Here is a 24,070-nt window from a genome sequence, read left to right as displayed (position 1 = left end):
AACGCACCACACAAACACATTTATTTTTCACTTTTGTTTTCCCCTTGTGTTGTATACGAGTCCGTATGGAGGGTCCCTCAATTTAGGAATTTAGTGTTACCTTTTATTGTCCTGCATTTCTTTTATTAAACCCGTTTATTGTTGCATTTTAATTCCGTGTCGGTTTGGTTTGATTATCGTGGTTCTACGACGCTCCAGTGGAATCCGTGCAGGTAAGCGCTCGCTGGCCTCCACCCCCGCACGTATTAACACCGTCATAGGTTGACCGAACGCCTCAGAGGTAAGCTAGATCAGTTATTAGTCCAAGGCTGGTCTTTATTGGCACGGACATGACAGTACTCTACTTGTGTATATATGGGGGTGGGAAGTGGTAAAGTGAGCAATGACCTTCCTGTTGACGTCATTGATTGAGTGGACTGAGTTTAGTAGACTCGCTCAGTAGAAATCTCATGTAAAGTGATCATGTATGCAAAAACAAACGAAAACAACTGGGTCTTTTTGGACTTGTTTGTAACTTATTACAAATTTGTTTGTAACTCTGTGCAGCAAGATGGAATCTTAAAGCATCATCCACATTTATTACTAGCACATCTATCTATAATTCCAGTAATCTCTGTACGTTTGTACGTTTGTACGTTTGTCTGTCTGTGACCGCTGTTTCTCGACAACCACGGGTCCGATATACTTTTAACTTGCCAGGTATATTGCTGGGGACCCGAGGATGTGCCTTTTCAAGGTTTCATATTAATCGGACAATTACTTACCGAGCTATGTCCAAAAAACGATTCAACCAATCAGAGAGCAGCGAACGATCGCGTGTGCCGGCGTTGCGAATGGACCAAACCATTCCATGTAAATAGAGGGGGGGGGTTCTGTGGTCGTTGCGAATGGACGAAACCATTTCATGTAAATAGAGGGGGGGGGATTGTCACTGTACTCGCAAGCCGTTCGCCGTTCGCTTTGGCGTTGCGAATGGACCAAACCATTTCATGTAAATAGAGGGGGGGGATATAATTTTAGATAGATATATAGTACGGGCATATATATAGTACGGGCATGCCCTAGTATATGTAAACAAACTAATAAAACATGAAATACATTATTGAAGTAATATAGAAAAAACACTTCAAAAAGTATGCTCGAGTCCAAAAAGACCCGTGTTGGTAGGGCTAGGGTTAAACACTTCATCTCGAGAACGAGGAATATCCTCTTGTTTTCTTTTCTAAGAGTCCAGGCTTCGGATCCCATAGATGGCGATCGGCAAAATAAGGCCCTAGTACAATCTCGCTTTCAGCTGTCTTGCCACACGACAAATTCCAAATTTTATCTCCAAGTTTAACAAATGCCTGTTCCGCCAGGGATACTCTATGCTGAACATCCGCTGCACAGTTTGGGACTTTACTCCTGAGAACCTTAAAATCTCTTGCATTGCATGAAGGAAAGTATGAAAATACTGTGATATGCTTTAGTTGTTGTGTGTGCGCTAAATGCTTGCAGGGTAGAAAGGCTAGGAGGTGAGCGGCGAGTGGCACAGACCGAGTTGCGAGATTTGCGCGAACAGCTTTCTGAGATGCACGACTCCCTGGAGCAGGCCCGTCACGATGGGGACTGGAGCAAGGAAAAGGTCTCGCTTATGAAGGTCAGGGACCATGCCACGGTGGGACATCAGGGTGGTTGGTTGAATGTTTGAATCTCAGTTGGAACGCTAGATTATTCAAAATGTATTTTTATTTCTTTAATGTTGCACATTTTGCCCATTTCTAGAAAGTTCAGCCTTATGAAATGATGTTTTCTCTATAAACTGTTTATTAAAATGGCTTCATTAACAGGTTAGGCATGTGTATAAAAAGATAAATAATTACCTTAAATTGTGGTTTATTCGACTTGAATAAAATGAAAAACTGACCTAAACTTCAGTTTTTCCCCCTCTTATTCCACCTCTGTCAGTTCCATTCTCCCCTCCCTCCCCTCGCTACACTATCCCTCCCCACTCCCCTCCAGCTTCATCTCCCCCTCCCCACCCCCCCCCCCCCCCCCCTACACTCCACTACCCTAAAATCAACACATTTGATTGGGTGTTTTGTCTTTAGGAATTGGAGCGGCTGCATGATGTTGAGGAGAGCTTGAGGAAACGTGAGCGAGAACTCGGGGCCCTTCGAGGTGTGCTAAAAGAGGAAGTGGAAAGCCGAGAGCGCGAGCTGGAAGAGGAGCGGTTCAGCCACGCCAATGCTCTACAGCACTTAGACAGCAGGTTGCGAGAAGCCACACCTGTAAGGGAGAGGAAGCGTCTCACTTTCCATGATGGGTTGGTGAAGTTTTGCTGTGCCGCCCACTTGTGAAGTTCCTCTCAATGATTATTGTCTGTGTGATTTACAGCGCGTCCAGGAGCTTGAGCAAATGGGGCAGCAGCTCGATCAGGAGCGTGGGATTCTGCAGCAGAAACTAAGTCGATCTCAGGCCGAGAGCAAGGATTGGGAGGGAGAGCGTTCCCGCCTGCAAGCCGAAGTGCTACAGCTGAAGCAGACGCTTGCTGGTGCTCAAGGAGAGGAAGAGGCTCTGACCATCAAAACTGCACGCTTGGAGGTCACATGACACATTCAACCTTGTTGGATAATTATTTCCATGTTTTATCCCTATTTTGATTTGCTTTTGCTTTTCCTTGAGCTCGGGCATCAAACATTTCATTAAATATCAAAGTCCCTTGGCTGGGACATTTTTCACCTGCTCGAAGCATCAAGCTAAATTGTGAGGGTTTTTTGCTTAGCACTTGTTACTCCACCTGCATTTTTGCTATGAACATTTCGCATAATCCATATCAATTGAAGGTATTGTGATTGAAAAAGAAAATGCACACTTATAGATGCATTCAAAGTACACCAACCCCATGCCAAATAAAGAACATATCCTCCAGCCTTCGGCGCCTGGCAATGTCGCCGTGCAGCACATAGAGACCCTATTGGGAGGGAGAGATGTACAATAATGGATTGATTAATTGCGTAATTAAAATCAATAAAAAATAATCGTACAATAATTCATTTGTTAATCAAATTGCAAACAGCATACCTAAATACCAAGCTTTAACTTTTTGAAAAGTAATTAAATTGATTAATCAAAGATTAAATAATTTATTTAGAATTTATGAATCAATAAATAATTAATCGATTAATTTGATTAATCAATAAATCAAAAATATCCTTTACAGCCAAATCACTTTGTCACAGGCATGTCCAAATATCCGTTTCCCAACTCAAAAGGTGCCTGAGATAATGCCCAGAAGCGAAAGGAAATAAATAAGTACTTAATTAATCGATAATAATTAACTAATCAATTAATTGATTAATCAAAAAAACAAAAAATACTGTTTTTGCCAAAGCACTTGCTCACTATTGTGCCCAAATTTCAGCTTCCTAGCTCAAAGGATGGAGATATTGCCCAAACAAACACAAACAAGAAAGCAAACAAACAAACAACCAGAGTGAAAACTGAGTACTCCCTTTCAGCTCGCGTCATTGCCGGGTGCCCCCTTCGGTGCCCGGCGATGACGGCATGCAGCGCCTGGAGATGGAATAGTAAAGGAGTGGTGTACAATTATTTCTTTCTATCAGAGCCACAAATATATCCACACTTCTTATTCTTTGCATTGCATACTGTGTCAGCAGCCATGTCATAATCCTTTAAACTTTTTACCGATTGCATCACATTAATCTCTCCCAACTTGATTACATTCTGCTTTTTGGCCTCATTATGGTGGCACTTGATGCTCGGCTAAATTTACCGTTAGCAGTTTATAATGTGTCAATTGCATCATGTCTGGAACAGGCCGAGTTGAAGCGTATGGTGCAAGGCCTGAGAAAAGCCGACGACCAAGAGCTGGAGGCAGACTCGCGTCAACGAGCACTGGCGAACCAGCTCGAGAGTACCCAGGTGGGACCTTTTGGCCTTTCCTGGCTCTATTTCATACACATAAAGTGGGAGTAAAGTATTTCTGGAATGTTGGCCGAGTCGGTTTGGATTTTGACATGTTATTCGTTTAATTCATCTTGTGTGGGATGAATTGTAAAGGACATTTGTGGGACAAGTGTAAATGTTTTCCTTTCTTTGGAAATCCATTCATGTTTCGCTTCCTTTTCATCCAAATTTGGAGGACCATTTCCAGCAGGAGAGCAAGCGTCAAGAGAAATCTTGTCATTTTCCTCAAAACTTTTACTTTTAAAGTTTGGTCTGTTTCCCTTGAGTGTGAGCAAGGTGTGATTTTGTTATTATCGGAAGTGAAAAACATTTTATTTGGATTAGACAAGGGGGGAGAACCAGCCACCTTGGAATTTCACAGCCATGACACTTAGTGGGATATCCTTTAAAAATTGTTTTAATGGGATCTAAGGCTCGTAGTGGAGCTGCCACACACACGTCTCACACACATGGACAAACAGACGAATACATGAGACAAACACAGCCACTGAGCTTGTGGGAAGTGGACACTTCCTGGGGCACACTGAGCATCAGCGACGTCACACTAATGGCGCCGCCTTTCTAACCGCACTCATCGCAGCATTTCTTGAGGAATTTCCTCCTCCCCATGGATGCCAACCTGTAGGGATTGTCCATGCTCTTACCCTTTAAAATGTTGAACGTCAAGTAAGGAACCAGTGTCAAGTTGGTGTGTCTCGGCCGGGGTTTCAACCGTTGACCTCCCAGGCTCGGAGAGGACGCTCTATCTAACTATTACACCAGTCTGGTACAAGTTTTCTGAAGAAGAGTAGTTTGAAATAAAGTTTAATTGGAGTGAGCAACACTGATTAACAGGTGTTTTTTTGCTGGAAATACTGACTGACTTTTGTGTTCTTTGTTGCTGGAATATCATCGCAGTTGTCTGAGGGGATCACCGATTGACAAAATGTTTTTCATGTGTGTGTGTTTGTTGTGATAGACACGTTTGGGCCGAGCAAGTGCAGATCAGGCTGCTTACGCCGAGCGAATGAGGGAACTGGAACATCAAAGGGATGAGCTGCGCAGGGAGCGGGCAAGGCTGCTCGAACAGGCCCAGCAGCAGAACCGGGCCCGGGAGAAACTCGAGAAAGAGGTGCGTGCCATCTCCTGCAAAGCAGGATAGTTACCTTGCGTTGTTACTTTGATTTGAAGAGATGCACATTCATGGGGTTGCTCTTATTTCATCATTCATACACTCTGATGTTGAGTTTTTATATCGAGCCTTGATAAGGGTACCCGTGCATGCAGCTTGCTGATGCAGTGCAGAGTTTGGAAGATGCTCGACACTCGCGACAAGAACAGGACACACGAGGGAGCAGTCGGCGCGATTCCATGTTGCAGCAGCACTTGCATGAAAAGGGTCTGGCTCTGGAAATGTCTGTGGAGCAAAGGAATAAACTTCAGAAAGATGTACGTACGTTCATGTAGTTTTTGGTGACCTTGTTTTAGTTTTAAAAGTTTGTTTGTTGCACTTTGAATTGAACTATGTGAGATCTAGGCCCTTTCTTATTCCTCTTTTCCTCCACAAGGCGTTTATGACTCGAGGAGGAGCTTTATCAGGAAGTGTGGTAGCAATTCCCTTTGTGAGAATTTTTTGCATGGCTTGCATGTCATGCACATGACCATAGACTCCCCTTTACGTCCATTAAGGGGGTTAAACCTCCGCATGTCAATACAACTCCTCCTCGGTACCTCCTACACACCCAGGTCCTCCCAAACATACCCCTTTTTAGCATCCCTCCACCCCGTGTTACATCTTTATGCTTCCCCTCATCCCACCATATCGCAATTTCCTCCTCACCCCACCCTCACACAACTACCCCCTCACCCATTCCCCTAATATCTTCCACCTTTTGTCTGTGTTGTACCGTTGTCCTAACAGTGATGGCTGCAATTACATCTCCCTCTCTCTCTCTCTCTCTCTCTCTCTCTCTCTCTCTGACAACCGGGGCACAATTTTAACAACCCATCACAACTCTCTCTTCCTATATCTGGTAATTTTAAACGGTCACCTTGCTATTTGGTTGGGCGTTGCAATCTCATTCACCACCTACGGCACTGCAGCAAATGACTTTTGTAACTCCATGGGCCTGACACCATCGGTAACTCCATCGGTCTGTGTTTCTGTGATCTGTGTTTGATCTGTGTTTCTCCCAAAGGCTATAACCGTCCCTTTGAGACATCGTAATGACCAACTTTCCTGCTAATATCTCCTGTTCTTCCTCTTCTCCAATTGTTTCTTCTGATCTTGTGCGTGTGAGAGTTCAAATCTCTCTGGATATTATCAGAGAGCCACCCCGGGGCCGGCAAGACAGGTAGTTCACTCAGGCTGCAAGTGTTGCTCCACTCTTGGTAGAGCTAGAAAACATCTGGCCAACCTCAATTTTCATACTTGTCTCTTTCCTCAAAAACCTGGTGGCACCTTGTTAAGTCTGTCCATGGATTACGATCCCCCTCCAGCCCTTCCCTCACTTCAAATGGCACATCAGACTCTGCTCGTGAGAAGGCCGCATTCACCAATTCTGTGTTTGCTTCCAAATCATCTTGTCCCCAATCCATTGGTCACTGTACCCACGACACCCAGTCGCACCCAACTGTTAATGGACTGTCCTTTTCAACTGAGAAGATGGAGAAGTTTCCAGCAAACCCTCAACACCGATTGTGCAACTGACCCAGACGGCATCAGCACACCTGTCTTAAAATCCTGCTCTCGTGCTCTTGCACATCCTTTTTCTGCTCGGTTCAGCCTGTCATTTCCACTAGGTCATATTCCATCTGTTTGGAAGTTAGCATTAAATAAACAATGTATAACAACCAATCCCTTTCACAAACGTCTGTGCTCACTATCAGCCGTGATCTTAAAAGAGGCAAAGCACTCTTTTAAGTGGCCACCAAAGCCAGTTGCTGACTGGACATCCTCCGTCATGCAAAGTCTTTCCTTGGCACACCTGAACTTTTATCTACCTTCAAGGCTTTCATTCGCAGATTGATGGAGTATTGCTCTCCCGAATCTGGCCTGGTGCCCCTGCCTCACACCTTGCTCGGCTGGATGGACACCAAGGCCTTCAAGATCATTGGAATCTCCAATGCTGAAGCTGTCTCTGGATCTATTGTTCTCGCACCACAGACACTGCGGCACTGCGGCAGTCTCTCTTACATAGTCTCCATTTTGGTCTTGCACTCTCTGCCCTTTCTGTGCTGCCCCCCGCTCTCCCCAGGTTTTTGCAGGGTGCACATGGTCTGGAAGTAACCCCTCTTTTGGTTAAACTCCCAAAATCCAGAATTGCTGCTCACCTCCACTCATTCACTCATTCCTCTTTTTTCCACCTTCCTCAGTCTCTTCAATCTTACTCTTCCCTTGAGGGCCTTTCAGGTCATCCCCATCCACAACCATTATATTTTATACGCCTATTATCCCTATCACCTTGTGTTGGCCAAATGGTTAGGACGGCAGACTTGGGATCCTAAGGTCCTGAGTTTGAATCTCGTTGAAATAACGCCAGGTGGGGTTGACTCATGACTCAGCCTTTCATCCTTCCGAGGTCGGCAAATTGAGTACCAGTTCACTGGTAATTCCCTGTGTGTCGCAAGAGGCGACTAACAGGGTTGGCGGCAACAAGGGCATCCGGCCATAAAACATTGCTTCAAAAAGGGGACCACGGTGCCCAAAAAGGCCAACCTCTGCTCTGTGGGAAAAATGGCCTCTAAAGGTGTTTTTTTTTTTTAATCCCTCCCCAAGCTCACCACTTTCCGAGATTCCAGGTTTTTCCTTCCATTCTGCGATTGAGAGTTTGTGGCTGTCTCCATCTTGATCATCCCCAGCGTTCTCCCCCCTTGCTACAATACTTCCCCACATCCTTTATTAGTCCCCTACCGGTGTACACCGGAGGGGACTATAGGTTTGCACGCCGTCCGTCAGTCCGTCAGTCCGTCAGTCCGTCACGCAAAGAACAGTTTTCCAGACTTTTTTTCTAAACGCTTAATGCTAATGATTTCAAACTTGGCACATGGTTTCCTCATGATAAGTTACAGATCAAGTTCGAACTTCACGACGTTTCGATCATTTTTGACAAAGTTATGGCACTTTGAACTTTGGGAATTCTGATAATTCTGATGATCCTTAACTCAGTGCCATTTTAAGTTTTAATTTCCTTTAAAAAACATTTTCTCTGCAATAATAGGACCGATTGAGATTAAATTTTCACCAAAGGAGGGACTCGGTCTGTAGAATATTTTAATGGTGATTATGACGTCACAGGTCACGTGGTTCGGCCGCCATATTGTTTTTCGTGAAAACACGAAAACCCCTTTTTCTCTGCAACGGCTGAACAGATCGAGGCCAAACTTTGCAGGCAGAATCGCATACCCATGACGAACAAAAAAGTCAGCGAGCATGACGTCATGCATCACATGGTTTCAGAGTTATGACGTTTTTAAGCATGAACTTTTAAAACCGAGCCCCTCCCTCATTTTTTATCCAATCGAGGGGAAACTTCACAGCTCTGTTCCGCATGTCAGTCTACTAAAATGTCCATTTGGAATTTGCGATAGCTCACGTGTTTTGGCAAATATCGTTAATTAAACGAAAATATTTTAAAAATGGATATCTCTTGAATCGCTTTATTGATCGACGTGAAACTTCATACTATAGTAGAAGTCATGAAGAGTAACAAGTTTGCAAAATGTCAAGATGATTGGATGTACGGTCTGGAAGCTAGACGTTGTTATTGCGTGAAGAAGAAGAGGCGGCAAGTGTGCGGATTTAATTATTTATCACATGTACAGACTGAAAGCATCGTTGGACACGACCTGTCGCGGTCATTTTAACCTCAAATAAAATTCTAATTTAAGATTTGTCAATAGCTGAGGTATATTAACAAACGAATAAAACAGATTTGTTCAAATTCTGACTTTTTTAACTCGATCGCATTTGACAGAGTTGACAAGCTGAGGAAGAAGAAACCTCGCATTGGCTTCTCCAATGTGCCATAAAAAAATGGATATCTCTTGAATCGCTAGTACCTCAGACCGTGAGTTGGTAATAATTTATATAATTCACACAGTGCAATACGTGCAGGCCGCTCAACGGAGCGACCTTGCGGGCTTATCAACGAGGCGAGGCGTGACACACACGTGTCTCAGCATACCTCAGATCAAGTTTGAAAACCAGCATCAACCGTGCATAAATTTGCATATTCGATCATTTTTGACAAAGTTATGGCACTTTGAACTTTGGTAGGGGACATGTATTGCAGCGCAATACTCAGAATGCTTGTTTCTCAAAGTCTCCTCTTTGTCCCTAAATCCTGCTGTTGGTGCGTTTCCGTCTCCCCCTCTTTCTACTGTTCTTTTGACAGTTTAATTACAACTGAAATTCTGTTAACCGAGAGCACGAGAATAAAGATGCATTCTCACACTTTCACACACTCTGAGACAATGACGCAAAGTATTAGTTTCAGACTTAAATTTCAATTTGAAATGAAGTCCTTTTGTGCAAATTTGTGATGCATCACTGCATCAGTCACCTGTAAGTGAACGTTACTTCAATTTATCAATGCCATGAGGGAAGGGTGATGCAACTGCAAGTCAAGGCAACACTGCATTATCATCCTTGCCTGGTTTGTTCACTTTTGTTTTTTTCGCACAACTCGAAACACCCACTCCGTATGGGAGAGTGTAACACCCCCTCCATCGAGGAGGGGTCAGAAAAGCACTTTCTCTTTGCCAGGTAAACAGTGCAAAATTGTGAGTCATCTCTACAGCTGACTTGCAATACCATCTCCCACCGCCTTTGAGCTGCGCTACACGATACACATTTATATAGAGAATTTGCCTCCCCCTTCCCAACTCCTCGTGAACCCAGGGGAGGGAGCTACTCAAGGCCATGACCGGACTCTGGTTACCCCCTACGCGTGCAGATTTGGTGGGAATTGGCCAAGCCGTTTTAGATTCTATAATCCACACGACACACGACACACACGCATGAGACACACAAACACACACGATAAACAAACAAACACACACACACAGAATTGCCTTATTTAATATAGTAGGACACTCCAAGGGTCACTTCCATCCATCAGTTTTTGTATAGATGTTTTATTTGCTGTTATACAGGGTGTTCCAAACATCCGGTGTCGTCGGGATATGTATTTTACAATTTTATTACAACAATTGCTCAAATTGTGAGACACTCACATCAACTATTGTATGTAGGTTTCTTTGAACGTTTCCTGACGTTGACGCACCGATTTTAGCACATTCGTTTCTGATTTGATTTTTCAGATATTCAATAGTATGTGGTCTCGTGATATAAAACACTGATTTCAGGTGATCCAAACAAAGCAAAGTCAAGTGGCAATAAATATGGACTATGTGGAGGCCTTATGGTTCTATTTGCCTGTCTATTCACCTCAAAGACATCGTTTCAAGAAACGAAAATTTTTTTTGAGGCATCGTCTCATAATTAAACAAGAACGGCACTCAGTAGAGAGCATACCTCCGCCTGGTGAACAGTTTACGTTTTGTATCTCAGAATAGACCAGAAAATCACATTTAATCAAAATCAATCACAGGAATCAGCATAGGTCCAGTCTTTCATACCCTAATCTACCCCTCGTTTTTGGCCATATCTCTCAATAGTGAAGAATCACTTAAAAAAAAATTCTACGAGCTGGATTTTGATTAAATCACCTTTCTTTTTTTTGATTAATTTTTTTTAATTTTTGATTAAATCAATCATTAAATCACTTCACCAAAATTGAATCGATTCTTCTGTATCACACACCCAACCTGTCCAACAAGTTTCGTCCAAATCCATCCATAACCTTTTGAGATATCCTGCTATGTATCGTTGTCGGCCCTATCTCCCAATGGCGAAAAATCACTTAAAGAATTAACTAATTCTCATATCCGAATCAATATTCAGATCTTCACCAAAATTGAATCTAATCGTCCTTATGACACACACAGCCTGTCCAACAAGTTTTGTCCAAATCTGTCGACAACATTTTGACAGACAGGGGTGAAAACATAACCTCCATCCACCTTTGGTGGCGGAGGTCACTAGAATGGCACTTGTTGGAGCGCATACCTCCACCAGGCTGAACAGTTTACGTTTTGTATCCCATTGATAGGCCAGATCTGGATTCGGACCTGAACCAAAATCGAATCGGCTACTTATTGTCACCTGCCCAACTCATCCACCAGGTTTTGTCATCATCGGTAACATTGTCCATAACGTTTTGAGATATCCTTTTCACAGACATATGGACAGAGGTGAAAACATAAACTCAGTCCAGCTTCAACGACGGATGCAATAAATTACAAATATTTCCAATGGTTCTGGGCTTTTGAAACAACCTGTGTATTAAATGTCGCATCGGGAAATAGTGGCCAAGATGCTTTTTTTCATGAATTGCGAGAGCAAAGAGACTGGACAAATGAACACATTGAGATTCGAGACTGTTGGGTCACAGCTCTCATTCTACGTGTGAAGATTGGGAAAATATATAAATAAATGCAAAATGGCCTGGCCAACAATCTTAGGCCATGGCTGACCAAGGGGTTGAAGAGCATAAGATTGTGCTATTGGATGTAAAGTCTGTTGCTTATTGTGGAGTGGTATGTAATATACGCATGTGCAAGATGTGCATTGTAAGATTGTGCTATTGGATGTAAAGTCTGTTGCTTATTGTGGAGTGGTATGTAATATACGCATGTGCAAGATGTGCATTGTAAGATTGTGTTGTGCAGTTGAAGCGAGTACAGCAGAATCTTAACGAAGAGCAGCATCTTCGAGAGGAAGCTTTGTTGGAGAGGAAGAGGCTGGAGCGCCGTATCCAGGATTTGGAGCTCGAGCTGGAGTCGAGTACTGTCAAAAAAGATACCCCCCGGCAGCAGAAGCAGTTGGAGGTATGTCAGCCGAAGTCTTACAATGGTCTTCTACTTTTAAACATGGTATTGATCAGTCAAAGTAACTGTTCTTTCATGGTCCTATTACCCAAGGGTGGCATTTATCCATCTTTTGGCACATCGTCGAGGCTCATGGAAGATCTAGTGCACTGAACGGAGCAGGACATAACGGACAAAAACAGGACGCAAAACACGCATGATTGGGGTGGACAAGATGGACTCAGAAGGAAACTCCAAGGAGGGAAAACTGGAAAATTGGAAGGACTTTATTCGACTCTTCCTTTATGAACAAGCAGCAAGTTATTTTCGTCAAATGAAAAAGTAGTTGTTGTTTGGTATGTTGTTTTAGGACCGAATCTTGGCACTGGAGGCCGAACTCGAGGAAGAACGCGAGAGTGTTGAAATACAGACCGAGAAGGCCGAGAGAATCAAAGAACAGGTGAGAAACTTTCCCTTTTTGAAATTCCATTTTTCACTGTGTGATTTTCACCAGCTGATGAAGAAAAGCACCAGGTGCTTGTCAGGTGAGTTGGTAGGGTACCTTATAGCAATCAGTTTTTCCCCATTTTTTTAATAGACAAAATCTAGATTATTTGAAGGGAGTTCTAAAGGGTAAAAGGCAAGGCACTGAGATTGGGACAACGCGTGGATGCAACCAAGGGGATTAACAAGGGGGAAGGCAACGTAGCAACCCGCAAGTAGATTGGTATGGTTAATGAGGGTTCGAAATATCAGTTTGAGTACCAGTTCACTGGTAATTCCCTGTTTGTCGTTAAAGGCGGCAAAAAGGGTTGGCGGCAGGAAGGGCATCCGGCCGTAAAACATTGCTTCAAAAAGGGGACCAAAAAACAACAACAACCACGGTTCCCGAAAAAGGCCAACCCCCGCTTGGCGGGGAAAAATGGCCTCTAAAGGTGGTTATTTTTTTTAATATATAATGAGGGTTCGAAAAGATCACTAGCATGGACTTGCAGTGACCTGAGATGGTGCTGTAATGTCAACTTGAAGCCCTGAAATAAACCACGAGACCACATACAATAGAAAGGCTTTAAACAGACTGAGGACCACGTCTTGGGGATCTAGTCCAAATGCCGGTTTGTTACTTGGCAAAAAAAGGTTTTTTTGGACAAGTATGTTGATCACTCCGGTTTGTGTGTTTGTCTGGCCTCTCACTTATACTTACAAGTCAATCAACATAGGCCAAAGGTCAACCACTTTTTTTCAGATTTCTAAAATCCTCAATTTCCATCCGATTTACTTGAAATTTGAATAGGATTTTCATGTCAGCTACTGAAATCGACCACCAACTATTTTTGAGGTCAACATAGACCAAACGGTCAACATCGGTCACAAAGTCAACATAGCCCAAATTTCTAAAATCCTCAATTTTCATTTGATTGACTTTAAAGTTTAAGAGGATTTTGTATATCTGATCAATAAATTCAACCACCAATTATTTGTCAGGTCAACATAGGCCATATTTCTAAAATCCTCAATTTTCATCCGATTAACTTGAAAATTGAAGAGGATTTTGTATATCTGGTCAATAAATTCAACCACCAATTATTTGTGAGGTCAAAAGAATGCTCTACCAGGTGCCATCCTACTTTGTTCTCTTTTGCCAAGTGTCGCTCTCTGAGTGATTTTTCATATGTTTGTTTTTCCATTGGACTACTATTGTGAAACCAAACCGCAAAAAACATGAAATCACTTTCGAGAGATAAAATGTATTCGCGCAAAAGGAGGAATAAAATGTTTTCTGCCGAAGGTTTTTCTTTAAAATACTGGATAAGATCAAGGACTGCGTTTGATTACGAGTGACAATAAGCAGAGCCTGTTTCTTGAGCTGTGTTAGTGCAAGGAGCAACTGTGTGTCTATAGTGTGATAAAGGAGGAATGTTGGTGCCGAGGCCTTGGGGGTTTTGCGGGCTGAATCTATGTGACGGCCTGCGCCGTTTCCCGGCAACGGTGTGGGCCCCATTGTACTGAACGCAGAACAAAACGTTTCTGTTGGGAATGGAAGCTTTTTATAGTGATCAAGCTTTCTGTACTTTGTGCCGCTCTTCAGCTAACATGGTAAAATAATTTACTTTTTTGTTGACGTCGCGAGTAAAGTAATAGTTAACTATTGTATGGAGCAAATTCGTTTTGTGAGTCGCTTTTATTATTTGAGAGAGACAGAGCGAGACAGAGAGAGACTGCGTGCAATTAAACCTTTAACCCTCTGAATACTAGTGGCAGAGTAATGGTTTGCATTTCTCAATGTGGAAATTGGTATTAGCCAATATTCGTTTTTTAAAATTGCACACAGTTGTGTTGAAATGCGTCGTTGTGTTTTTCTCCAACAAATGCTCGATACGAGTTGTACGCTGCTGTTCAACGAGGTAACGGTTAGAGCGTCCACTCCGAGTCCGCGAGGTCGCCGGTTCGAACCCTGGCTGGGTCCTAATAACCCCGAACACCCCCCCCCCCCCCGACTGTGAACATGCTACATGCTGCTTCCTTGACACTCAGGATTTAAAAAAAGAAAAGGATAAAGCACGAACAAACAACTACATGTTGATAGCACAGGCCTTGATGGGCCTAATGGCCTTCTCCTGCGTCAGTTTTTTGCGAGGAACTCATTATTGCAAATATTTTATTGAGCTTGTTGTTCTAAAGTTTATTTGTTTGTTAAAATAATAACTTTTCTTTTTGTCTGGCAGGTACAGTTACCTTCCACTCGTATTTATTACCTGTCATTTGGTGATAACCATGACCTTTCATATGTTACACATTTGGGAGAATCCCAACTTTTTGTCATATCTTAACCTGGAAAACTTTGAGCAACATTGGGGCCTTCCATGTCAGATCTCAGTGACGGTTCACCTGTTTATGAACCATCTCCGAGAACTGAATATGTGACTGTCATGTTGAGTGCACTTTACCTGAATGTAGATGCGTATGTCTGCAGGCGGACCAGCTTCATGTGGAGCTCATGCATGAGAAAGCTGCACGACAGAACCTGGACTTTGACAAAACTGCAATGGAGCGTCAGGTGAGCACCTTGTCTTCAGCCTCATTATTTGGTGGTACTTTTGGCAATATTTAGCTATCACAAAAGGTCTGTCACCTCACTTGTAACTTTTACAACTAGAACAGCACACGGTGGAGCGCATATCTCCACCAGGCTAATCAGTTTATGTTTTGTATCCACTGATGAGCCGAATCTGGATTCGGACCTGAACCAAAATCTAATAAATTCATCCTTCTCACATGCCAACCTGTCCACCAAGCTTTGTCAGAATCCGTCCATAAATTGAAATATTCTGCTCACAGACAGACAGATTATAAAAGGTTCGGGCGATTGTTTAATTGCACATACATACTGCGTCATCATTTGCTGTCAGCAAATATCGCCCACACAATTTTTGTTTTGGGAATTGGGTTTGGCCGCAGCAGAAATGTTCCACACAAAAAGCATCCAAACTCTTGTCAAATGATTGTTAAAATAATTAATATTGATGCAGAGCAAAAAGGAACAAATACATTTTGGGTAATCCACACTAACCTTGGGGGAAGATGTTTTGCAGCTGCTGAAGAGGTTAACACGTCAGCCACGTCCATTTTGTTAAGGAAGCTTCAGAAGGAAGGCCTGTGTGCAGTGCTTGTCAAATGTAGCAACACCTTGATGTTAAGCAGCATCAGTGTTTGTTTCAGCAGCTGGCATAGGGACATTTAATACATGGAAAAAACCTTGGGAAGTAGTCGCCCTCAATCCTGAAACTTTCAATCGTAAACATCCATGAGGCTTTGTCATGAACCTTCCATTTTCACGCAGTTTTTTTTTATTTATATTGGGGGAGAATCTATATTTGTACCGCCTTTAGAGGCCATTTTCCCCCGCAGAGCAGGGGTTGGCCTTTTTCGGGCACCTTGGTCCCCTTTTTGAAGCAATGTTTTATGGCCAGATGCCCTTCCTGCCGCCAACCCTGTTAGTCGCCTCTTGCCACACACAGGGAATGACCAGTGAACTGGTACTCAATTTGCCGATCTCGGAAGGATGACAGGCTGAGTCAACCCCCCTGGCGTTAATTCAGCGATCGACCGGGATGCGAACCCAGGATCCTAGGATCCCAAGCTGGCACCCTAACCGCTAAGCCAACACCAGGCTGGGGAGAATCTATAATTGCTCGATAATAAATAGTGTTAATTACAGAAGAGAAAAAAAATCAAGAAATCAAAAATACCATTTACAGCTAAATCACTTGGTCATTGTCGTGTCCAAATTTCAGCTTCATAACTCAAAGGATGGCTGAGATATCGCCCGGACAAACAAACAAGAAACTCGAGTGAAAACAGAGTACGTCCTTTCAGCGCTTAGGGATGGAATAGGAAAGGAGTCGTGTACAATATTTTGACAAATATCCATTGGTTGGTTTTATCACGAGTTGGCCTTTGTAATGGTGTGAAAAATATTCGATGAAATCAGTAATTAGGTTATGGAAGGTCATTAGATGATGTCATCATTCAAAATTGCAAATGTCTCCCTTATTGTCGTTCATGGCAAGATATTTTGCATTTGAAATGGACTGATGCAACATTTCCTTAAATCAATAAAAACCTTTCCTGGGAAAACCACATTTCAAATCTGGCCTCCAAAGCCAGTCGCCGACTGGGCATCCTCCGTCGTGCGAAGTCCTTCCTTGGCACACCTGAGCTCCTCACCACATACAAGGCTTTCATCCGCAGCTCAATGGAATACTGCTCTCCCCTCTGGGCTGGTGCTCCTGCCTCACACCTAGCTCGTCTTCACGCTGTTGAAACCGAAGCATTCAGAATCATTGGAATCTCCCGCGATGAAGCTAACTCCAAGGGTCTCTCACTCACTCACCGCAGGCAGGTTGGTGGTCTTTCCGTCTTCTACCGACTCCTCTCTGGCCTTGCCCCCCCCAGCTCTCTCTGGGCTCTGTCCCGCAAATATTCCTACAGGTCGCACAAGATCTGCCTGCAACCCTCTTATGGTTAAACTGCCAAAATCAAGACTCTCTGCTCACCTTCACACCTTCATTCCTCTTTTCTCCCGCCTCTGGAACAAACTCCCTCACTCTCTTCAATCCCACTCCACCCTCCAGGTCTTTAAAACAGCTGTTCACCACCATCTCTTATCTTCCCCCATCCAAAACCTTGATCTTTTCTACCCCCGCGAATTTCACCCCAAATCCACTTTTTTGAAATACCAACTTCTGTCCTGGAAGTCCTTGGTGTCCTTGTGTTTTATACTTCTCCCACCCCCCCCCCCCCCCCTTCCCACGCCTCCTCCCCCCAAGCCCTCTCCCTCCCACACATCTCCCTGCTCTTAAATGTTGTGTGCTCTCAAGTGTTTGTGTGCTTCCCCTTCTCTTGTCTTCCGCTCCCTCTTTTTATATATTTTGTTTGTCTGGTTGATTTGTTTGTGAAGTAAATGTCAGCTCTTTCACGAGCCTCGATTCAGTATACCAAAAAAAAAAAAAAAAAAAAAAAGTCTCACCCCACGATATTGTTTTGACAAACATAAGTTTATGAAGAGCCAATTAAGACACTTACTGGTTATAATTTGCTGATTTCTCGGAAAACACCGTAGGTAGGAAGCACATTTAATTAGCACCGATATAACTCGCAGGCCGGCACCGAGCGCAGTCAGACTCTCCCTGGAGATCCTGAGTGGGAACAACAAGAAGCAATGAGTCCACTTATGAAATTCAACGACAATTCCAAAATGGAAAGAATAATAATGCGAATTGGAGAGGGTAAACATATAATTAGTCTTGAACGGTCTCATGCAAACATCATCAATATAGTTATGGAATTGCTGGTAATATTGATCAGGAAATGTTTGCATCACTGCAGACTCTCTGGATGCTCTGCTCTTAAATCTGGTTTACGTGGAATTTGGAAGACTCGTCACAAAATGTATCTGCTTTCCCGAACTTAAGCATATCAATCCTCATAATCACTGTGTCTGAACCAAAATCCACCAAGAGTTTATCAACCACAGGTTCCGTGTTGTTGCCTCCAAGGCAAGCGCACATCTCTGTGCATGCGAGTTCCTTCGTGGGAGCATGAACAGGTGTCCAGACGTAATGTTTTCTTCTGGACAACATGGAAAGCGTGCTCGGGAGCAGGTGCACTTGTCATCCATAGGATGGCCAATCCATTGTTTTGCATTGTCCATCCATGCCCAACAGGACTCCGCACGTTCACTTATCACTCTCTCGCCCGACAATGAATAAATTGATATGGAAATGAGATCATTTACAAATAATTATAAAATAATTATAATAATCATATAATTATAAATAATAATTGTATAATTATAAGTAATAATTATATAATTATAAAATAAATAATAAAATAAAATGCCTGATTAATTGGAATCACCCATCGTGAGTGTAAAAGAATGAATCGGACATCGGTGGCAATGCCCTCTCGTTTGCTGGGTATCCGTTGGGTATCTCGTTTGCAAGGCCCTCCCTCTCGTTCAATGCAAAACAGCTTGTACCGTGCCTCATTCACGTCGTCACAAGGATAAGATACCTTCCCTCACTATAATTGTTCAATTCACAATGAATAATACATTGACTCGATGACATTTTGACAGAATTTGGTCAAAAGTAACCACCCAACCTGCAAAGGTCACACTACCACATTGTGGAGCTTGGACAGTCAGTCACACACACACACACACACACACACACACACACACACACACACACACACACACACTTACTTTTACTGTGAGTAAATACATACGAGTACATGCAATTCTGACAACTCTCCACCAGTCATACATGCAAAGCCTCAGCCTCCCCCTAATAACTCTGTCCCATCATTGCTCTCCTCCCAACCCCTCCACCACCCCCAGCCCCAAGTCTTCACCCTTCCCCTCTCAACCCCTAAAGCATCGATAACCTCCCTGCATTCAAGCCTTCAGACTCCCATGCCCTACCTTCCCACCGACAGTCGTCAACTCCTCCTCCGCCACCCCCTACCCCCCTTCAAAGGCTGTCCCATCATTGCTCTCGCCATACTCCCACTCATAAAAGCGAATGGGCACTCCTACGTCAAACACCTGAATATGTAACGTTTTCTGCTCCCCTATAATGCTATCACCGACTTCACGGATACCTGTCGACACAGTCGCCTGTTCAACTCACAATTTGAGAAAATAGGAGGAATTGATGGCAAACTTGCATAACCTCCGCAATGAAAGCGCTGCTTGAGAGAAGAGGGTTCGAAAAGGTAATCCTAAAGGGTTCCTAGATTGGCGGCTGTGGTATAGAAATTGTGTGTGGAGACGGGCAAACTGCCCAACCAATGGGTGGAACTGTGGACACACACATGTGGACACACACACGGCCCCTTGTAGAGTATAGACTTGAACATGTTATATAAGGGTGGTGTACAAGACTGCTTCAATAGCGCTAAACTTGCAGATTTTTAAAATGATCTTAACAATTCATTAAAAAAATTTAAATTGAAGTAAGTATGCAATTGAATAATGCGTGGGGTAACGTGTTCTATGAACTCTCCAGTTTCAATTTGAGCCACTACCAATGTGCAGCAACCATGGTTTACTCTTTCTAGATCCTGATTTATTTCCTTCCTTCCATCGATACCTGTGCAGATGAAGGAGATGCGTGCACGCGTGTTGGAGCTGGAGGACTCTCACAGACTTAACCGTGAGGGTGTTATCAGTCAGCTGGAAGCACGAGCCTCTGAACTGGAACTCCGGTTGCAAACTGAGGACGGGTATGTACACTCATGCAAGTTGGGCCTATGCATGTAAGGCTTTATTAGCAGAGCATGCCATTTGCATGCATGCTTCAAATAATTGGTGGGCCACAAAAAATGGAAAGGTCACATGTGGGGGTTGAATGCAAGTTGTGGAACTGCTGGGTGTTGGTGGTGGGGTGGGTTTGGTTGGGACAGAGGGTGGTTGTGGAGTGGGGAGGGGTTAGGGATTCTCCATTCGTGCTAGCAGGTCATATTTCTCCATATGACAACATTGGGGGCGCATGATAGCTAGTATATATAATAAGCTTTTGTATATGAATCCGGTTCATGTCCATGGGGGTAGAGACTTAGGGTCATGGGTCAAAACGGATATTTGATTTTGGGTCATTCCTGGTGGAACTTTTTGCCATCTTTAAATTTTGTTTTAGGTGGGAAGTGTGGGGATTCTCGATGGCGTGCCATCACCTTCGCTCCAGTGATTCATACCAAATAGTTGCAGATATTTACATCCCTTCCTCCTGTCTAACGCCTTTATATATATATATATATATATGTATGTATACTAGCTCGGCTCGCTGCGCTCGCCTCACCAAGTGTCGTTACTGAGGAACGGGCTTATTTTAGCTGAGGCTAATGACTGTACCTGAGTTGCTGTGTTGTCATGATTTTCACCAATCATAATACAAACAATTACTTTGCACAAATGTATTTGTTGTGTTTGTGATATTACATTTTTATAGGCAATTTAGGTTGAAGATTTAGGTTGAATGTTTTTTTTTTCAAGAAAGAACACCTCTGCACATACATAGGGGAGGGGTAGGTGCAAACTGGAAGTTTGGGACGATTACACCTCACCACACATAATTTAAAACACCTCACAGCCATCAAACACGCAATAAAAACACCTCACAGCCATAAAACACGTAATAAAAACACCTCACAGCCATAAAACACGAAATAAAAACACCTCACCACCACGAAAATAAAAACACCTCACAGCCATAAAACACGTAATAAAAACACCTCACAGCCATAAAACACGAAATAAAAACACCTCACCACCACGAAAATAAAAACACCTCACAGCCATAAAACATGTAATAAAAACACCTCACCACCACGAAAATAAAAACACCTCACAGCCATAAAACACGTAATAAAAATACCTCACCACCACGAAATTAAAAACACCTCACAGCCATAAAACACGTAATAAAAACACCTCACAGCCATAAAACACGAAATAAAAACACCTCACCACCACGAAAATAAAAACACCTCACAGCCATAAAACACGTAATAAAAACACCTCACAGCCATAAAACACGAAATAAAAACACCTCACCACCACGAAAATAAAAACACCTCACAGCCATAAAACACGTAATAAAAATACCTCACCACCACGAAATTAAAAACACCTCACAGCCATAAAACACGTAATAAATACACCTCACAGCCATAAAACACGTAATAAAAAGAACTCACTGCCATAAAACACGTAATAACTAGAATCCGGGCACTCGGTAGAGCGCATACCTTCGCCGCAGCTACTGTTCTGTACTTGGCATGGGAGTGTATGCGATGTGAAACTTTATGTGAAATGCGATCGATTTTTAAAAATCAGAATTTGAGCAAATCTGTTTCATTCGTCTGTTAATATGCCTCCCCGATTGACAAATCTGCAATTTGAATTTCATTTGAGGTTGAAATGATTGCGGGAGATCGCGTTATAGTGATGACGTCTTGGATGGACATCCTCTTCTTCAGTCGCTCATAACTTTGAGTGAAATACGATCGAGTTAAAAATAGTCAGAATTTGAGCAAATCTGTTTCATTCGTTTGTTAATATGCCTCATCTATTGTCAAATCTGCAATTATAATTTTTTTTGAGGTTGAAATGATCGCGGGAGATCGCGTTATAGTGATGACGTCCTGGATGGACATCTTCTTCTTCAGTCGCTCATAACTTTGAGTGAAATACGATCGAGTTAAAAATAGTCAGAATTTGAGCAAATCTGTTTCCCAAAATCTAATCAAATGTGTCCCGTATAATAACCAATCATCCCACCAAATTTCATGCAATTCGGTTGAATACTTTTTGAGTTATGCGATTAACATACACACACACAGACATACAAATAAATACACAGCGATCAAAACATAACCTTCCGCTTTTGCGAAGGTAAAAACACCTCACAGCCATCAAACACGAAATAAAAACACCTCACAGCCATAAAACACGAAATAAAAAGAACTCACCACCACGAAATTATAAACACCTCACAGCCATAAAACACGTAGTAAAAACACCTCACCACCACAAAATTATAAACACCTCACAGCCATCAAACACGTAATAAAAACACCTCACAGTCATAAAACACGTAATAAAAACACCTCACAGCCATAAAACACGTAATAAAAACACCTCACAGCCATAAAACACGTAGTAAAAACACCTCACCACCACAAAATTATAAACACCTCACAGCCATCAAACACGAAATAAAAACACCTCACAGCCATAAAACACGCAATAAAAACACCTCACAGCCATGAAACACGTAATAAAAACACCTCACAGCCATAAAACACGTAGTAAAAACACCTCACCACCACGAAATTATAAACACCTCACAGCCATCAAACACGTAATAAAAACACCTCACAGCCATAAAACACGTAATAAAAACACCTCACCACCACGAAAATAAAAACACCTCACAGCCATAAAACACGTAATAAAAACACCTCACAGCCATAAAACACGAAATAAAAACACCTCACCACCACGAAAATAAAAACACCTCACAGCCATAAAACACGTAATAAATACACCTCACAGCCATAAAACACGTAATAAAAAGAACTCACTGCCATAAAACACGTAATAAAAACACCTCACAGCCATCAAACACGAAATAAAAACACCTCACAGCCATAAAACACGAAATAAAAAGAACTCACCACCACGAAATTATAAACACCTCACAGCCATAAAACACGTAGTAAAAACACCTCACCACCACGAAATTATAAACACCTCACAGCCATCAAACACGTAATAAAAACACCTCACAGTCATAAAACACGTAATAAAAACACCTCACAGCCATAAAACACGTAATAAAAACACCTCACAGCCATAAAACACGTAGTAAAAACACCTCACAGCCATCAAACACGTAATAAAAACACCTCACAGCCATAAAACAGGTAATAAAAACACCTCACCACCACGAAATTATAAACACCTCACAGCCATCAAACACGGAATAAAAACACCTCACAGCCATAAAACACGTAATAAAAACACCTCACCACCACGAAATTATAAACACCTCACAGCCATGAAACACATAATAAAAACACCTAACCACCACGAAATTATAAACACCTCACAGCCATCAAACACGTAATAAAAACACCTCACAGCCATAAAACGCATAATAAAAATAGCTCACAGCCATAAAACACGTAATAAAAACACCTCACCACCACGAAATTATAAACACCTCACAGCCATGAAACACGGAATAAAAACACCTCACAGCCATAAAACGCATAATAAAAACACCTCACAGCCATAAAACGCATAATAAAAATAGCTCACAGCCATAAAACACGTAATAAAAACACCTCACCACCACGAAATTATAAACACCTCACAGCCATCAAACACATAATAAAAACACCTCACAGCCATAAAACACGTAATAAAAACACCTCACCACCACGAAATTATAAACACCTCACAGCCATGAAACACATAATAAAAACACCTAACCACCACGAAATTATAAACACCTCACAGCCATCAAACACGTAATAAAAACACCTCACAGCCATGAAACACGGAATAAAAACACCTCACAGCCATAAAACGCATAATAAAAACACCTCACAGCCATAAAACGCATAATAAAAATAGCTCACAGCCATAAAACACGTAATAAAAACACCTCACCACCACGAAATTATAAACACCTCACAGCCATCAAACACGTAATAAAAACACCTCACAGCCATGAAACACGGAATAAAAACACCTCACAGCCATAAAACGCATAATAAAAACGCCTCACAGCCATAAAACGCATAATAAAAATAGCTCACAGCCATAAAACACGTAATAAAAACACCTCACCACCACGAAATTATAAACACCTCACAGCCATCAAACACGTAATAAAAACACCTCACAGCCATGAAACACGCAATAAAAACACCTCACAGCCATAAAACACGTAATAAAAACACCTCACCACAACGAAATTATAAACACCTCACAGCCATGAAACACGTAATAAAAACACCTCACCACCACGAAATTAAAAACACCTCACAGCCATAAAACACGTAATAAAAACACCTCACAGCCATAAAACACATAATAAAAACACCTCACAGC

General features: G+C 42.5%; 1 protein-coding gene across 1 annotated transcript in view; it reads left to right on the top strand.

Moving 5' to 3' along the window:
* LOC137420667 (cingulin-like protein 1) overlaps positions 1-24,070 on the top strand; it is a 139,496-nt gene that overhangs the window by 98,477 nt on the left and 16,949 nt on the right. Inside the window, exons 7-16 of the mRNA XM_068105916.2 lie at positions 1,498-1,639; positions 2,091-2,270; positions 2,377-2,583; positions 3,820-3,924; positions 4,928-5,080; positions 5,236-5,397; positions 11,743-11,901; positions 12,251-12,340; positions 14,855-14,938; positions 19,547-19,671. Of these exons, the coding sequence (XP_067962017.2) occupies positions 1,498-1,639; positions 2,091-2,270; positions 2,377-2,583; positions 3,820-3,924; positions 4,928-5,080; positions 5,236-5,397; positions 11,743-11,901; positions 12,251-12,340; positions 14,855-14,938; positions 19,547-19,671 (1,407 nt within the window). The remainder of the gene's footprint in view (positions 1-1,497; positions 1,640-2,090; positions 2,271-2,376; positions 2,584-3,819; positions 3,925-4,927; positions 5,081-5,235; positions 5,398-11,742; positions 11,902-12,250; positions 12,341-14,854; positions 14,939-19,546; positions 19,672-24,070) is intronic.

The sequence above is a fragment of the Myxine glutinosa genome, chromosome 2 (assembly GCF_964187855.1).
Source record: "Myxine glutinosa chromosome 2, kmMyxGlut1.1, whole genome shotgun sequence".
Taxonomy (NCBI): Eukaryota; Metazoa; Chordata; class Myxini; order Myxiniformes; family Myxinidae; genus Myxine; species Myxine glutinosa.
The sequence above is the reverse complement of the archived record's forward strand: the minus strand, read 5'-3'. Positions and strand labels throughout refer to the sequence as shown.